Source organism: Phycomyces blakesleeanus (assembly GCF_001638985.1).
Source record: "Phycomyces blakesleeanus NRRL 1555(-) unplaced genomic scaffold PHYBLscaffold_23, whole genome shotgun sequence".
NCBI classification, from domain to species: domain Eukaryota; kingdom Fungi; phylum Mucoromycota; class Mucoromycetes; order Mucorales; family Phycomycetaceae; genus Phycomyces; species Phycomyces blakesleeanus.
Window position 1 is genome coordinate 346754 of NW_017265156.1, and position 15732 is coordinate 362485.

General features: G+C 36.3%; 3 protein-coding genes across 3 annotated transcripts; all 3 read right to left on the reverse strand.

Moving 5' to 3' along the window:
- Positions 1-204: 204 nt before the first annotated feature.
- PHYBLDRAFT_156253 (hypothetical protein) lies at positions 205-2413 on the reverse strand (the record flags this gene model as incomplete). Its single annotated transcript, XM_018433477.1, has 7 exons — positions 205-338; positions 469-652; positions 738-1038; positions 1327-1564; positions 1653-1743; positions 1831-2021; positions 2308-2413. The coding sequence occupies 7 exons, from the start codon at positions 2411-2413 to the stop codon at positions 205-207; spliced, it is 1245 nt and encodes a 414-aa protein (XP_018286957.1).
- A 4152-nt stretch (positions 2414-6565) lies between these two features.
- PHYBLDRAFT_87680 (hypothetical protein) lies at positions 6566-8943 on the reverse strand (the record flags this gene model as incomplete). The annotated part of the gene is made up of 6 exons (XM_018443670.1): positions 6566-6638; positions 6924-7359; positions 7490-7588; positions 7655-8119; positions 8205-8577; positions 8686-8943. Coding segments are annotated over 6 exons (1704 nt in total), but the record flags the coding sequence as incomplete, so codon positions are not given.
- A 2680-nt stretch (positions 8944-11623) lies between these two features.
- Positions 11624-13281, reverse strand: PHYBLDRAFT_97160 (hypothetical protein; the record flags this gene model as incomplete). The annotated part of the gene is made up of 2 exons (XM_018444003.1): positions 11624-12518; positions 12623-13281. Coding segments are annotated over 2 exons (1554 nt in total), but the record flags the coding sequence as incomplete, so codon positions are not given.
- Positions 13282-15732: the final 2451 nt, after the last annotated feature.

The following is a 15732-nucleotide window of genomic DNA, read 5'->3' on the forward strand; positions in this document are numbered from 1 at the left end:
AATAAAAAGTATACTTCTTTAACAAATGTCATGTAGGATAATGTAAAGTGCCTTTGTATTAGTACAGATGTGTGTATACTAGACTTTTTGTTCTTATTCTTATTCCCTTTTTGTGTGTGTGTGTATGGGGAGGTTTTATTCTGTTATATATCAACATATATATATATGTGCGCGTGTGTATCTGTGTATTTATGTGTGTATTTATTAAAGAGGAGGGATCTTGAGATCCTCAGTAGGAATAGGCTCAAAACAATTGACATCAATACCACGTTCCAACAATTCTTGTTCACAGTGAGGAGGTACAAGTCGTCTGATCAAATCAGGCCGGATTGACAATTCTACAAGAAACAATATATATACATATATAAGTATGCGCGCATTTGAAATAACAGTATAAACAACAGCAATCATTTTTTTATAAGCTATAATATATATATATATACATGTATATATATTGGCGTATCTTACCGTGCTTGGAGAAATCTAAGACTGGAGGAAGAGGTCCTCCATTCTCAAGTCGGGTTGTAGGATCACGAATAGGATCAAAGAATGGATGGCAAAGAGCCTCGATGGCGCTTATTCGTCTCTGGGGGTGGTACTGGAGCAATCTAGACAACAAATCTACTGCCTCGATTGTCGCACTCGAAAAGATCTTTATATAAATTTGAAATAGTTAATTATCTTGTTTCAAATATTCCAACCAACCAACCAATCAAGAAATAAAGAGAAAAGACTACCTTTTGCAGAGGATGCGGCTTGATCTGGGGAAACTTGTGTTCGACATAGCTTGCATTCATAGCCGCGATCTCCTGTTTTGAAGGCGTACCGAGAATCTTGATGATTTCCACCAACTGATCAATCCCACTATCGCCTGGAAAGAAAGGCTGCCCGAGAATCAACTCAGCCATCACACATCCAGTAGACCAAAGATCGATTGTGATGGCGTAGTTTGTTGCCCCAAAGATAAGTTCGGGTGCACGGTAATATCTCGAGCAAATGTAAGACACATTTGGTTCACCTGGCACCAATATCTTTGCACTATAAAGTAATACACACACGTACATACACATATACACACAAGCACACAAGCACACAAGCACACACACAGAGAGAAAGAGACATAAATGGTATAAATATCAAAAAGAAGAAAAAAAAAGCTGTTCCTTTGTTCTTTATTATTATCGCCATTACTGCTACTACTACTATTGTTACTGATATTCTACATTCGTGTTTTATCCTCATATTCTTCTTCTTCTTCTTCTTCTTCTTCTGCAGCTTGTTCTTCTCTTTCTTACTCTAATATGTATAATATATAAATCATCTTACCTTCCAAAGTCACACATCTTGCACACTGCACTATCAACATTCAACAATACATTCTGAGGCTTGATGTCACGATGACAGATGCCAAGCGAGTGAATGTAAGCCAATGATCTGATGACTTGATACATGTAAATCTGAACTCGGAACATTGGCATGGGTTGCTTCATCTTTGCATAATGACGAGTGGCGCGATAAAGGGTGTCTGGAACATACTCCATCACCAAATTGAGGTACACTTCATCTTCCTAGATTTATTGTTGGTGATTTACCAATTAGATTTGTCTTTTTTTTTTTGGTTTGAATTCATATAATGTTTCCTTCATTTCAACTTGCCTTGTTTTCTACTTGATTGTAAAAGTAAGACTTAAGACGACAAACGTTGGGATGATCTACTAGACGCATAATCTGTAGTTCACGGTTCTATAATTGCCATTATATACACAGACACAAGTATTTAGTATACATCATCCCCTAGGAGTAGAATCCGGGGTACCTTGATTATTTTACCTTGAAGCGTCTGTCCTGAAGGACTTTCTTAATTGCAGCATCTTCATCTGTGTCTGTAAGACGAGTCTGATAGACGACACCGAAAGAACCATTGCCGGTAATCTTCTTGTTTACATAGTTTAGTTTGATTTGCTTGCCACTTTTTGCATCTTTAGCTACGACATGAACTATTTTGGCTGTATCGCTGTTGGCTGTTGTAATTTTAGTTTTTAGTTTTTAGTTTTGTTGTTATTGATGTTTGTTGTTGTTGTTGTTGTTGTTGTTATAAAGGTAAGTATATATATATATATATATATTTATATTTATATATGTATATACAAAAAAAAGGGAAAAAAAAGGAAAGATATTTAGAATATAAAGAATATTAGCCAACGAGCACTATATTGGTGAGGTCTTGATAGAGAAATAGATGGTTGTTTGATAGGTAGAAATAAAAAAGTAGGGTCTTTCTATTATGAACAACCATCGTTCTTCTACTTGCCAGACATGTTTCAAAAAAGGGAATCCAAATCCAATCCACAACCACAAAAAAAAATATTAAAAAAAAAAAAGCCAAAAAAAGCTCGGTCCTTTTTCTCCACATCACTTTGTGGAAAGCTACTGTTATGACGTTCTGTGACTTTCGATGTGGAAACCCACTTGCCCCCCACACCCAACTTGCCCCCACACCTTACCACCCACATCCACACCCACACTCGTACGCCCATTCACTCACCCACTCATACACCCATATATATAATATATATAATATATATACAGATCTCTCTCTCTCTCTTTGAACTGACTACCCCTCCTGTTACCCCCGCCCCTCTCACCCCCTTCCTTATCTTTTTTATTTATTTATTTATTTATTTCTTCCTCCCCTACTCTCGTTTCCCCTCTCCTTTTGTCACACCTGTACACAGACAACACCAAGAAAAAATCGTCGTTTAATTTTGTACTAAAAAAAAAAAGTTGGATGATCATACAGTAAGCGCAAGACCAATAATCGGGATTTAAATAAAAATGCTACTTCTGAAAAGTATCTCGGTGGTTTTCATTTTCCCAAAAGGTGGTTTTTTTTTTTACATGTCACAGGGCGGGTTTCTTTTACTAACCTTAAATAGATGATTACATATGTTTCTTTGTGATTATGAGCAAGAAAACAATTTTGCTGAAAGGGGAGGGGAGGGGAGTGCGGCGTAGTGTATTGGGAAGAAGAAGTAGACACTCATTCACCTAGAGACACTAACCTGTCTTAGGCACTACTGCGAAAACTAAGGTTTAAAGCACAAGACAACTGATAAAAGCTTAGATATTGAAATGAAAGAAAATTCATTTACAAAACAAATCAGCAAATTAAGCCATATAAAAGCTAACCCCCCCCCCCCCCCAAAAAAAAAAAAAAAAAAAAAAAACAGAAACTACTCTTTGTCTATTATAGATGCTCATGAAGTAAACGTCCCAAACGAACAAAATAATAATAATAATAATAATGCTCGATCGACTAATTTGGATGAGCTTCAAGCCTAAGTATGATATTTGCTTTTTAAAGTTTACAAAAAAAAAATGGCCCTGCTACCTTGACACGTAGGGCACTCGAGTGATGCAAAACAACTGGTCACGACTTTATTATGAAGAAGGATTCCCGAGTTGTATAGTGCTTATAGTCGGGTTACTAGCTAGCAAATGTTCTCTATTCCTAACGAAGGCGCGATAAGGGACAATAAACTACTTTCAAGAGAATGCGTTCTCAAGACAATAGATATGCACTCATTAGTTAATTAGGATGAGTCAAATGATATGTAATTGACTAGGCATATAGAAATGAGAATCAGTTGTCTAAATTTGAAATTAAGAATTGTTTTTTAGCGAGGTAAAAAAAATAAAATAAAAATAAAATAAAGGCTGATGTATTTATTTATTTTTTGTTTCACTAAACTTTCTCTGATAAGTACCTCTACTGTCAAATGCTGCTTGTTCCTAAGATCTTCTCTTTTTTTTTTCTCTGTAAGGTGGCGACCACGAACCACCACGACCATCGACTCGATTGATTTCAGAGTTTCTTTGTTTTAAGTCTTGATTTGGGATAAAGTTGAAATTTTCATTTGGATGAAGAAACTCTTTGTAAAGAATCTCTACTGGAATTGCTTTGACATATTCCAGTATAGTTAACACTAGTAAAAAAAAGTATTATTTTGCAGAAAGATTCTTGCAAGTAATACGCTATATAATCGAGCCAAGCATAATAGCAAATACAGTCATTATATATTGATTGGTTTACTTGTAATAATGCGATTGAAAGTACCTTTTAATTCTTTCTTTTTTAATTTATTTTTATAAATATTCGGGTAGTAGAATTGTTTTAAATGGAGTTGTTATATAAATCAATTATTTGGATTCCACACTGAAAGTACAAAAGGTTACATGATTTAATAAATAGATATACGTTTTTTGAAGTATATTTCTAGCAAGAAGAAGTTATGTGCTAAGTAAATATTAGACTTTACATATAGACAGCTTAATATATCTCACTCATAAATAAACAAATCCTTTGGGAGGCTTATATATCACATGTTAATAAAAGAATATGGGCCCATTTTTTGTTCAGAACCCGATGTTTATTTTATGCGCCGTGACTTTTACTTTTACGCCCAGATGGCTTTGAAGAAAAAAAAATTTTCTTTAAAAACGGGGGAGTGAATGGGGTTTTTTAATTTTCTTCTTTACTCGCGGTTTGTATCTTCTCCATTTTAATTGATACAGTAAAATCAGATATTATCATTCTATCTTGTGCAAGATGCAAGTCAATAATAAGCTGTGGTCCCGGTAATTATGCTTAATCATCGATGCGGTATAGAGCTTGTCAGTCTATGCCTCGCGTATTTCGTAGGGATCTGAGGGTTTTCTGCCATGCGTGTTCGATGTTAGATTGTAGTCATCTCAAGTCTTCTGCGCATGACGTGGCATTTGTAAGCGGCCTTAATTTCTCAACCTCGGTTGGGAAGAGGTCCTGTTGCATAATCTGATTGTAATGTCGATGGCGGATGCTGCTTTTTTTCTCTTATACAAAACGTGGGAAACTCTGAGGGTTTTCTGACTTAAACGCTTGGTGGGACGTAGTGGCGAACACACCTTACACTTTTGTGTGCTAGCCAGTGGCTCTATCTGCCTAGCGGCTTATTAAGGTGATAATAATCTCCAACCGGGTCTCTCTCGTTTTTGCGAGAGAATCTTGAGCTGACCATACCTCAAGATAAGCAATATTTTTATTTATAGCAGGTATGTAATAAATAAATAAAAACATTCATTGACAATATACTAATCTTAACTTTTTTTTTTGAATATTTAGATAAAGTAAAGCCAAGGTACCACCTTGAACCAGCTCAGCAAAGCTCTTAGGCTTGAGCGTTCATCGACTTTAATTGTTTTTTTTAATTGTTTTTTTAATCAATATATAAAAGACCTTAATAAAATCAAAGTTACTTATACTTTATTTAAACAAATGAAGTGAAACAGTATATAATATTATACGCGTTTTTGAAATCTATCTATTAAAGTCAACTCTAGTTTTGAATTAGTCTGTCAAAAGATTAAAGACTCACAATCTAATGCGTTTTGACACCTGCTAAAAATAAAAGCATGAGCATTGTTTTCTTCCTCATTTTAACAATCTAATCCAACATGCAAGACACATCATCAGAAATCACACGCGTTTCTTTTGAGATATACGATTCCTACTAATACGAATGCATTGTGTACATGCATTAAGCGGATGTCAAAGTAACTCAGATTTCATGGACTGTTGGCATGAGTCTGTCCAATGTCAAGTACATCATTAACAGAGTGAATTAAACATGATCAAAGCATAGAAAATGGATTTGAAAAGTCCCATTTGCACCATACTTTAGGTTGAAAGCCTCTTTATAGATGGAAATACTCGTGTGTGGAAAGACAATAATCAGCTGCCCCAAGCTTTTGGGCTTTAGATCCTATATCGCAGCTCATAATCCAACCTTGACAGATGATCAACGGAGGAGTGTATTTTGGTCCGATTAATTACGATTCACAGCCAAACTTAACGATGGAGAAGCCAAATTTATCAGACGAGTTGATGAAAGGTCAAAGAAAGAAAATATAATCGAGAGAACAAAGCAAGTATCTCGTGTTCAAAGAAGACAATGCCAGCTACCGTATTAGCTCTTATTTGAGGTAATAGAAAGGCAGTCTTGAATACGTTTGGTGGTTTTTTGAGAAACACATTAGTGATGAGAGGGTCAGCATAACAAGAAGTATACAACATTGATGCAAGGCTGTAATTGATGCCAAGGGAGTTTCATACCAAATACTGATCTTTTTACTTTTAAAAATAATAATAATAGGCATGCATATAAAACTGCGAAAAAGTTTTGCAGACTATTCAGACAGACAGACAGATAGATAAGATTACTGAAGAACGCATATATACTATGCTATAGTATACCCTAGTATAATATAATAGAGAGTACAGCACATAGTATAAATAAATATAAGCTACTTTTTTTATTTTATTTTTAAGAAATAGAATATTGAGTGTGTATCTAATTAGTAATATTAAATAGAAGCACTTGTATTAATATTTAATAAGAATGGTATATTGTATTTCCTACTATACATATATGTAAATATGTATGTATACACCTGCTTAAAGCATATATATATATAAGAAATACTTCTTTCAAGAAGTTATATACAACCCAAACATAAAGGTTTCTTAAACGCGTTGTCGGAGATATTCCATCACTGCTTTAGTGCCTTTTTCGAGCACGGCCTGACGGGGAACCCGAAATCTACAAAAAAAAGAAAAAAAAAATAGAAAACGTCAATGGTAAGTTCCAAAAAGGTTCAAAGAAGTTCACAGAAATACAAAGATTGAAAACAGTTACAGAACCAATGGCACACTTTTTTCCAAAAAAAAAAAAAAACTTTGGGCAAGTGTTGTGCATCAGGTTCCTTGCATTGTCCCCACGCCCATCCCCTTCCTCCAAAAAAAAAAGAACCCTCTTCTCCTCCCTTCTCCATTTAACCTTGCTTGTGTATATACATATTTCCTTGCAGTTATTTTTTTTGTTTACCTGTTTCCATAAACTGTCAGTTCGGTAATGGTATCAATAAGTCCAATCTCTGGAGGGAGTAGTCCGATATTATTATTTCCCAAATCCAAGACAGTCAGTCGACCAAAGCTTTTTGCAGAGATCTGGTCAAGTCTATTTCCATTTAGCAGCAATATTTTTAATTGTGGTACAGCTGATGGTAATGTTTCCGGAAGACTGGCGAGACAGTTGTTATTGAGATTGAGTTCCTCTAGGTTTGGAAAAGAAACTTGATTTCCAGTAACCAGATTAGCGATCGAATTATTGGCGAGGTTTAAGGTCTTTAGGCTAGGTAGGACAATTTGATCAGGCAGACAAAGTGAAAAATCTGAAAACTCATTATACTGTAGATGAAGGTTGACAAGGGTAGTGGCAAATGAAGAAAGGTTCAATGGGAAACTAGAGAGAAGGTTGTGATCTACATATAAACACGCACAGAAACAGAAACACAAACATACACATACATATTAATCAATCAAGTTAGATGAATTCAAGTAAGCCATCCCTTTTTTCTTTCCTCATTTCTTTTGAAACATTCTAGTACTTACGAAGCTGAATATTCACTGGCTCAAAATCTATTTGACTCACAAAAGATTGTGGGAAATCATCCAAATTTTGGTTGGCTAGGTCCAGAGTTTTGGCACTCGCTGACTTTTGAGACTGTGGTGGGAGTGCAGGTCCCTTGGCCCTACCCCCTTCCGCTACTGAACCACCGTGATTTGTTTCATAATCACCTTCCACACCCTCGTCCTCGTTGTCATCTTTGCCGAGATCTCCATTTTCTGCCGCAAGTTGGCTGCGGAGGATCTCAATAAGCTCAGTAGCGGAGGTTCCTTTTGGAATAGAACGCATAGGATTTCCTTCCCAAGTAAGAACCTGGAGATTTCTGAGACTACCGATCCTTGATGGTAGGCTCATAAACCGATTGGATCCTAAATCTAGACGTCTAAGACTCTGAACCTCAAATACGGCTGGGGGTAAATCGTCAAGATCGTTCCAAGACAGATCAAGGGTTTGTAATTGAGGTGCACAAGTCAACATTCGTAAATCAGCATTGCCTAGTGTGTTGTGGGACAAGAATATCTCCAGGAGTTTGGGAAGTTCAAGACTTGACTCTGAAAGTTCTTTGAGCTGATTGTGACGAGCATCAACTCGTGTCAGGCTAGGCAGTGGATAATCTGTGGGCAGATATAGAGTGAGGATACATTTTTTTAGAACTCTTAAAAAACAATACAACCCAATAATATATATAAGCATTTTTACCAGAGAATAATATTGTCAATCGATTTTGGAAAACAAGCAACTCTTCCAATCGCTGCCATGCTTCCATAGCTGGGAGTTCGGTAATTTGGTTATCATTAACATGCAACTTGCGCAAGTGTGAGAGTTGACCAATCGATTCAGGAAGAGACTCAAGCTTATTGTTACCAAGCAGCAATATCTCCAATCGCCCCAAATTGACCATTGGAGGAAGTTCGGTTAGTCGGTTGTGGGACATGTCTAGTTCACGCAGTTGAGGCATCTCCAATAATACATTTGGCATGTATTCTAGGTGGTTGTGAGGCATTTGAACATGAGTCAGGTTTTTTAATCGAGTAAGACTGTGAGGCAGATCTTGAAGTTGATTGTTGCGCAGCTATATATGTAAAGAGAGATGTTGTCAATTGATGTTTTTAAAGAAAAAAAAATATTTCCCTCTAAACGTCTATCTTCAATATATTTATACACTATCCATACAACTTACATCCAATAGAGTCAGAGCACCAAACTCCTCTCCCACACGTTCATCCAGTACCACCAGTTGATTATCAGAAGCCATAAACTTTGTAAGCTCTACCGAATCATACCACGCGTCGGCCGAAGAAGTAAAATCAACAACAATCTTGTTGGGATCAACATGGTACATTGTCAAGACTTCTTCGGGAATCCTCTCCAAACCGCGATTTGAGATTATCAATTTTCCACTCTGCTTAGCTTGGGCAATTGCCGTTTGAATCTTTGTGTTGACTCTGGTCGGGTCCATTCCGAATGCCTCATCTCGCCTTGCATCAGCACCCGAAGTGTACCGCTGAGTTCCTGACATGACCCGCTTTGGTCGCTCTTTTTCTTTTTCGACTGGCTTAATTGCAGCCACACGGGCTCTCTGCTGAGCCAGGAATGATCGCAATCCTTCGGATGAGCCTGGTGGAGCTTCTTTCGCTATCTTTGTACGTGGTCTGGGTGTGTCGGGAACAGTGGTTGGGATTGCTTCAGCTGGAGGATGTTGAACATGAGCCGTCTTTCTGGCTTCTGAAGGAGCCCCAGACTTTTTTGCAGCGTCTTGAGCTGTTCTTAGCAAAGATGCTCGGGTAGGTCTTGGTTGAACTGGAGGTCGTCTTGAACTAGACATTTCTCTTTGAATTGGAATCAAGAAACAAAGAAGAAAAAGAAAAGGTGACGCAGTTTGAATAATATACACACAAAAAGGAGAATATTTAATTTATCTGCAACTTTGCAAGCGTCCTTATTTCTCATAACCTTCCCCTTCTTTCTCATTAATTTTTTTAAAGAAGAAAAAAAAAGAAAGAATCTGATTATTTGGACGTAGCTCTAGTAGAAAAATTACAAAGAAACAAATGTAAAAGAGGGAGAGGGAGAATATATACAGTACAAATGGGGTTTTACAGCTAGCTTTGTACCCACTTTATTTCTTCTTCAGTACACTTTTGAGTTTTGAAAATTTATAGGTACAAGTGATGACTTTTACTGTGATCAGTGCCCCACACAAACTTGCTTTTTATCTTGCTTTTGCATAGCATATTATTGATTAATTAAGTATGCGGGAGCTTGCAGCAGTATATAAAAATTTGCAAATATTTTTTGATTATTTTTATTGCACATCATTTTCTATTCGATTGAGTTCACTTATACGACTTTTTAAAAGCACAATCTGAATTATAATGGGAAGACGGGTGAAAGTAGGGATACATATTTAGAAATACCTCGGCCAGATATTACCATAGTAATATCATTCCCTTTCTCAAGTTCAACTTTCACCTGACAGATGTTAAACTGATGCGGTTATCAAGGTACTTATCTAACATTGAAAGATATCAATATTAACACTCTATATTTAATAACTGCCAATACAAACATCGAGAAATGATCTGTAGGGCCAGGAAACAGGATACCAATTCCAGCGGATAGAACTCAGAAGTGGGGATAAACAAAAAAAATAAGAATATAAATGAGAGCCAAGGATGTGGTACTGCTAAAATAGAGAGGATGTCAAAAAGCGTCCCTTGGAATCGTCTCTGAAATCACCCTCAAAATCACCCTTTGAAATCGCCCTTTGAAATCACCCCTTGAAATCACCCCTTGAAATCACCCTTTGAAATCGCCCTTTGAAGTCACCATTTGAAATCACCCCTGAAACCACCCTCAAAATCACCCCTTGAAATCACCTTTTGAAATCGCCCTTTGAAATCACCCCTGAAACCACCCTCAAAATCACCCTTTGAAATCACCCTCAAAATCACCCTTCTTTTTTCCCGTAATGATATTTAAAATATCTAAAGTGAGTGCTTTTTTTATTATCAAAAAGTTCGCAGAGACTATTTAATATTATTATAACCGTATTTAACCTAAATAAAACTACTTCAAATCTTTGCTGCATATTTTTTAGATATACTTAAAAACCCTTTTCCAAACCGTTCATATTTTTCATCTGACATTTCAACCGCCTTTAAGAAATCTGAAATTGTGCTTGGAAGTTTTTGAGCCTTGAAGAGAAAATGGTAAGTAGTGAAGCACAAGAATCGTAAACAAGTTATTTTGAGAATTAAGCTGCTCACCATTGTGGAGAGTTGAGTGTCCGTGAATAAGGTAGCAACACTACGAATATTATGCCGAGAAACAAGCTAAAAATAAATAAATAAATAAAATTTATAAACAGTAGGAATTATTGTTTTTTTTTGGGAAGATATTGATTATATGTTTTTGTCTTTTCTTTCTTTCTTCGTATACAAGTATATGTAGTTTATCCTTACTGCATTTCGGTATTTCTTCATTTCTTCGAAACATAATAATCGAGTTTCCGCCTCAGCATCACTGAGAACAGGAGCTGGTTTTTGAGCTGGAACTGAGGTAATTGAGCTGGATGACTGAATCCCCGTGGACAAAGAGACAGAAGAGACAGAAGATATTCTACTTGTATTTATGTTTGTATTTATATTTGTACTGTGTGTATTCGTGTTTGTCCTTCTTATCGGTGTCATATTATTCGCAGATTGATAGACATAATTGGGTATTGACTTTCCCTTATTCAATGTATTTGAATTTACGGTAGAGCCCATGTATGACCTGTTTGATGCATACGATGAAGAGGTAGAAGCAGAGGTAGATGTAGATGTAGATGTAGGACTAGAGAACGATGATATTGTTGATACACTTCGTCGAGAAGTGCTCGTTGATGTGGTGGTTCGTAACTGATTGTTAATAAAAAAGTGATTAACATTGAACTCAAAGTATCATATTTAACATTACACCATTTTTTATATTTATTTACCCTTTCTTGGTTTCCGTTCGAAAAATCGAGGAAAATTTTTCGCTTTTTACTCTCTACTAGACCTGCATCAGGTCCAAGCTAGACACAAATGCAAATTTTATTAAGGGTTATTACATATGTTAATTTGTACACTTCTTACCTGAATGTATGAACTTATGAATCCTTTGCTGTTACATTCTGTCCGTTCAGTAAACACGTCGTGGGTGGCCAAGTGTTTTAATAACCTGTCAGCATCATTTCGTGATAGATCCTTTCCGGCACCGAAGCCAGGAAGGGTTTCGTAGCCTCTTTCGATGAAACGCTTTGCCCGTGAGCCTCGAAAAAGCTCAATGGCTTGGATGAGTGTGACATTGTCTCCTTGAGTGTGACGCACAAGTTGGATGGCTAGTGATGCTTCCTTTGTCATGTCCCGTTGTACACGCTTTCCATGCTTTTGACTCGTACAATTGTCACATGTATTACTGCACCCAGATGGGTCAAATTTCTCTCCAAAGTACCACAGAATTTGTTTGCGTCTACAATCTGTCTTGTTCTCGCAATACTTAACCATGTGATTCAGATTGTCTTTTTGACGCTTCTTCTGGTCATAGTCCCCATCGCCTCCGTCTATGAGTTTTTGGTAGGTTTTCGTATCAGCATAAGTATAGTATAGGCGACACACAGCAGGGAGACCGTCTCGACCTGCACGACCTGTCTCTTGGTAATATCCCTCTAGCGATTGTGGAAGAGTATAGTGTATAACGAATCGTACATCTGGCTTATCGATACCCATTCCAAACGCAATTGTTGCCACAATTACTCGCACCGTTCCCTCCTGCCATTTATTCTGAATGTCTATTCGGTCTTCAGTACTCAATCCTGCGTGGTAGTGTTCTGTGCTCACTCCATACTGGCTCTTCAGTTTCTCGGCCACATTCTCACAGTGCTTTCGGGTACTACAGTAAATAATACCAGTTTGATGTCTAAACCTTGAAATGAAATTGCTAATATCACCTAGAATAGTCTTTGAGGTTTTTGGTACAACTTCATAGCTGTTTTTTTTAAAAGAAGAAAGAAGAAGAAAGAGAGATTAGTACAATAGTTCACTTATTTATTATATCTTGTTATCGTCTTTATTATTATTATTAAACAATACCTGAGATTGGAACGGTTGAAACTTTGCTTGAACACTCTGCAATTTTTCATTCGCATGTTGTGTAGTACATCTTCTTGAACCATCTTATTGGCCGTAGCTGTAAGTGCCATAATTGGAACACCTGGATAAATATCCTTGAGATTTCCCAGTAATTTGTAGTCTGGTCTAAAATCATGTCCCCACTGAGATACACAATGGGCTTCATCGACGACAAATCGGGCCAGCATATTGTTGCGATGTAGTCTTTTGAGTACATTCTGTAGTACGTCCGAACGATGCAACTGTTCAGGTGTCACATAAAGCAGCTCTAGCGCGGGGGGAACGACCTTGAGACAATCATAGACCCGTTGCTTTTCAATTAAAGGAATCTCTCCATTCAACATAGCCGCCCGAATTCCTCTACGGTTAACAAGAGTGTCCACTTGGTCGTGCATCAAGGACAGAAGAGGTGACACAACCAAAGTTACTCCCTGGCGCTTGTACCCTTGAACAGTAGCCGGTAGTTGATAACATAAACTTTTGCCACCACCTGTGGGCATTAGCACGAACACATCCTCTCCATTCAATGTTGAATTAATTGCTTCAAGCTGATTCAGACGGAAGCTGGACAGGCCAAATGTCTTTGTCAAAGCTTTTCTGACATCATTGTACCAAGGGGAGCATTTCTGGGAAGATGTATCCTTGTGTATATCTGTCGAAGGTGAGTATATTTCGAGATGTCTGCTTGATTCTGACTCTGGCTCTGTCTCTGTTTCTGGCTCTAGTTCTAGTTCTGACTCAAAGTCTGGCTCTGAGTCTAGAACAAATGCTTGGTTTGGTGTGGATTCTTGTAATCGAGGATATGCAGTTGAAGATGGTGGTGTAAAGGTCGTTACAGAGTATTTAGGAGTATCATAATAAGACACATCGTATTCGCTTGCCGAGTAGTCATTTTGCTGTGACTGGAGAGATTGAACACTTATAGGTGCTTTTGATAGTGGACTGAGAGATGGGTTTTCAAACTCTTTGATTTGCTCTAAAATAAGGGTCCGTTCCTCGACAAGTTCATTCTTCAATGGTTCGTCAATCTTTGTACTAGTCAAGATATCTACTAGTCTATTGTTGATAGCATTCACTCGGTCCTTCAATTGTGAGCAAGTTGAAGAGTACATTGATGGTACATTGCCCTGTGTACATATTTAGAGAATCAAAAAGAAGAAGAAGAAGAATAAATTAGATTTCAAGATTTATGATATTTAAGCCAATTTCGTAACTTTCCTCTTAATTTGCTTAAATATATATGTATATCAATACTAAGAACAAAAGATTATACCTTTTTGGTGTCGCTGTATTCATCGTTCTGTTCAAGTGCATCCACGTATTTTACCAAATCTTCTTCAAATGTACCTGAATCATTAAAATAATCATCGTCATCCTGTCAAAATAATAATAGAAATTATTGAATATTAAATCAATCAAGTAAATAAATAAAATAAGTTAAAGATAATAATCTCATTTTTTTTAACTAAATAAGTGGTGCATCAATACTTATTTCTTTTTTAATTAGATCCGTACATTTTGTGGTACTTTATTGTTGGTCTCACGAGTATGTTGTTCATAGTAATCGTCAGGCTCAGTGAAGTCGTTGTATTCAGCTGGCCAATCGTCATCGTCAAAGGGATCAACTGGAGTATTGCGAATAGAAGGTTGGTATGGTCTTTGGAATGGCGTGTGGTTGGTAGTGGTCGGTGGTGAGCTAAAATGATTATTTTTTGATTGCTCGCCTGTAAGATCAATGAAATTGTTTTCCAAAGGAACATCATCATTTGTTGGATACGATCTTTTTGCAGGTAAAAGGTTTGAAGTTTCTTGTAAATCAACCACTATATATACATATATCATTTGTTTTATTGGAACAATAAATAAATATATATTGAGTTATTAGATATAAGTTAAACATTAATATATCTCTGTTTGTATGTGTATATATAAAGTAATCAATGCAACATAGATAAACAACAACAAATTGATCTATATTATATCTATCTTTTTTATCTTTTTTCTTTTCTTTCTTGCCATTTGATTCCTGAGTTACCAAGGATCGTGATTCATTAGATCTCGGTCGATCCGTTCGATAAAGGTAAGTTGGCAATGTGAATGCATCTTTGTGGCTGTAAATCAAGAGATGTTCAACATGTTGTTTGAACCAAGCCTTGTGTTCTTCCAAGTTGTTTTTCATGTTAGGAATGAGTAGGTAATTAATGTAATAAATAAAATGTGTATATATATATATATATATATTGCAAAGAGGATTGATCAATGACTAGTTGACAGCGTTTTGACGTAATAAGTAAATTGACTGCGAGTCTACTGTTAATTGGTATAATTATCTTTTAAAACAAAAACACCAGTCGTAGACTTAAAGTCTAAGTCTGAACAGGCGTTCTAACCCCGTAAACTTCATATAGAACGCCAAAAAAGAATGGAGAAAAGGGGTACTCAACCAGAATCTATGAAGAGATTTTAGATTCAGACTAAAATATTATTGGATTATACCTCTTATATTGACGAAGAATAATTGGTGGACTCAACCACAAAACAATATTATTGGCTGATCTCCAGATTTTAATTTCTTCGAAGATTCTGGCTGAGTACCCCCATTAATAATAATTTCTGTGTATCTTTTTGCGAAGCAGCAGACAAGCTCGTTTTGGATTTGAGTACAGAAAGTGACATCCAAAAGTCAATCTAATTCAAAATTTTCTTTTTGTACATGTGTATATTTATTTAATGGCCTGGAGAGGAATTAAAGACAAGCGATTAAGCTGTGACCAACTACAATTTTACTTACTTGGTTACTTACTTGATTGTGTTGCGTACACATCCTACAACCTATATGACTTTTTAGTAAATAGATACATATACATGTATTAAAAATAAATAGATAAATTCTACTAAATATACTATGAGGATGTTTGATGTTTGATGCTTAATGCTTAATGAGTACTTTTATTTATTTATTTTATCTATTAACCTTCTCTATGTGTTTTAAAATATAGGATTATATTTCTTCTTTTTTGTTCTCTGCTTATTATTTATATATAAAAAAAACAGTAGGGCAGTGTTTCAAA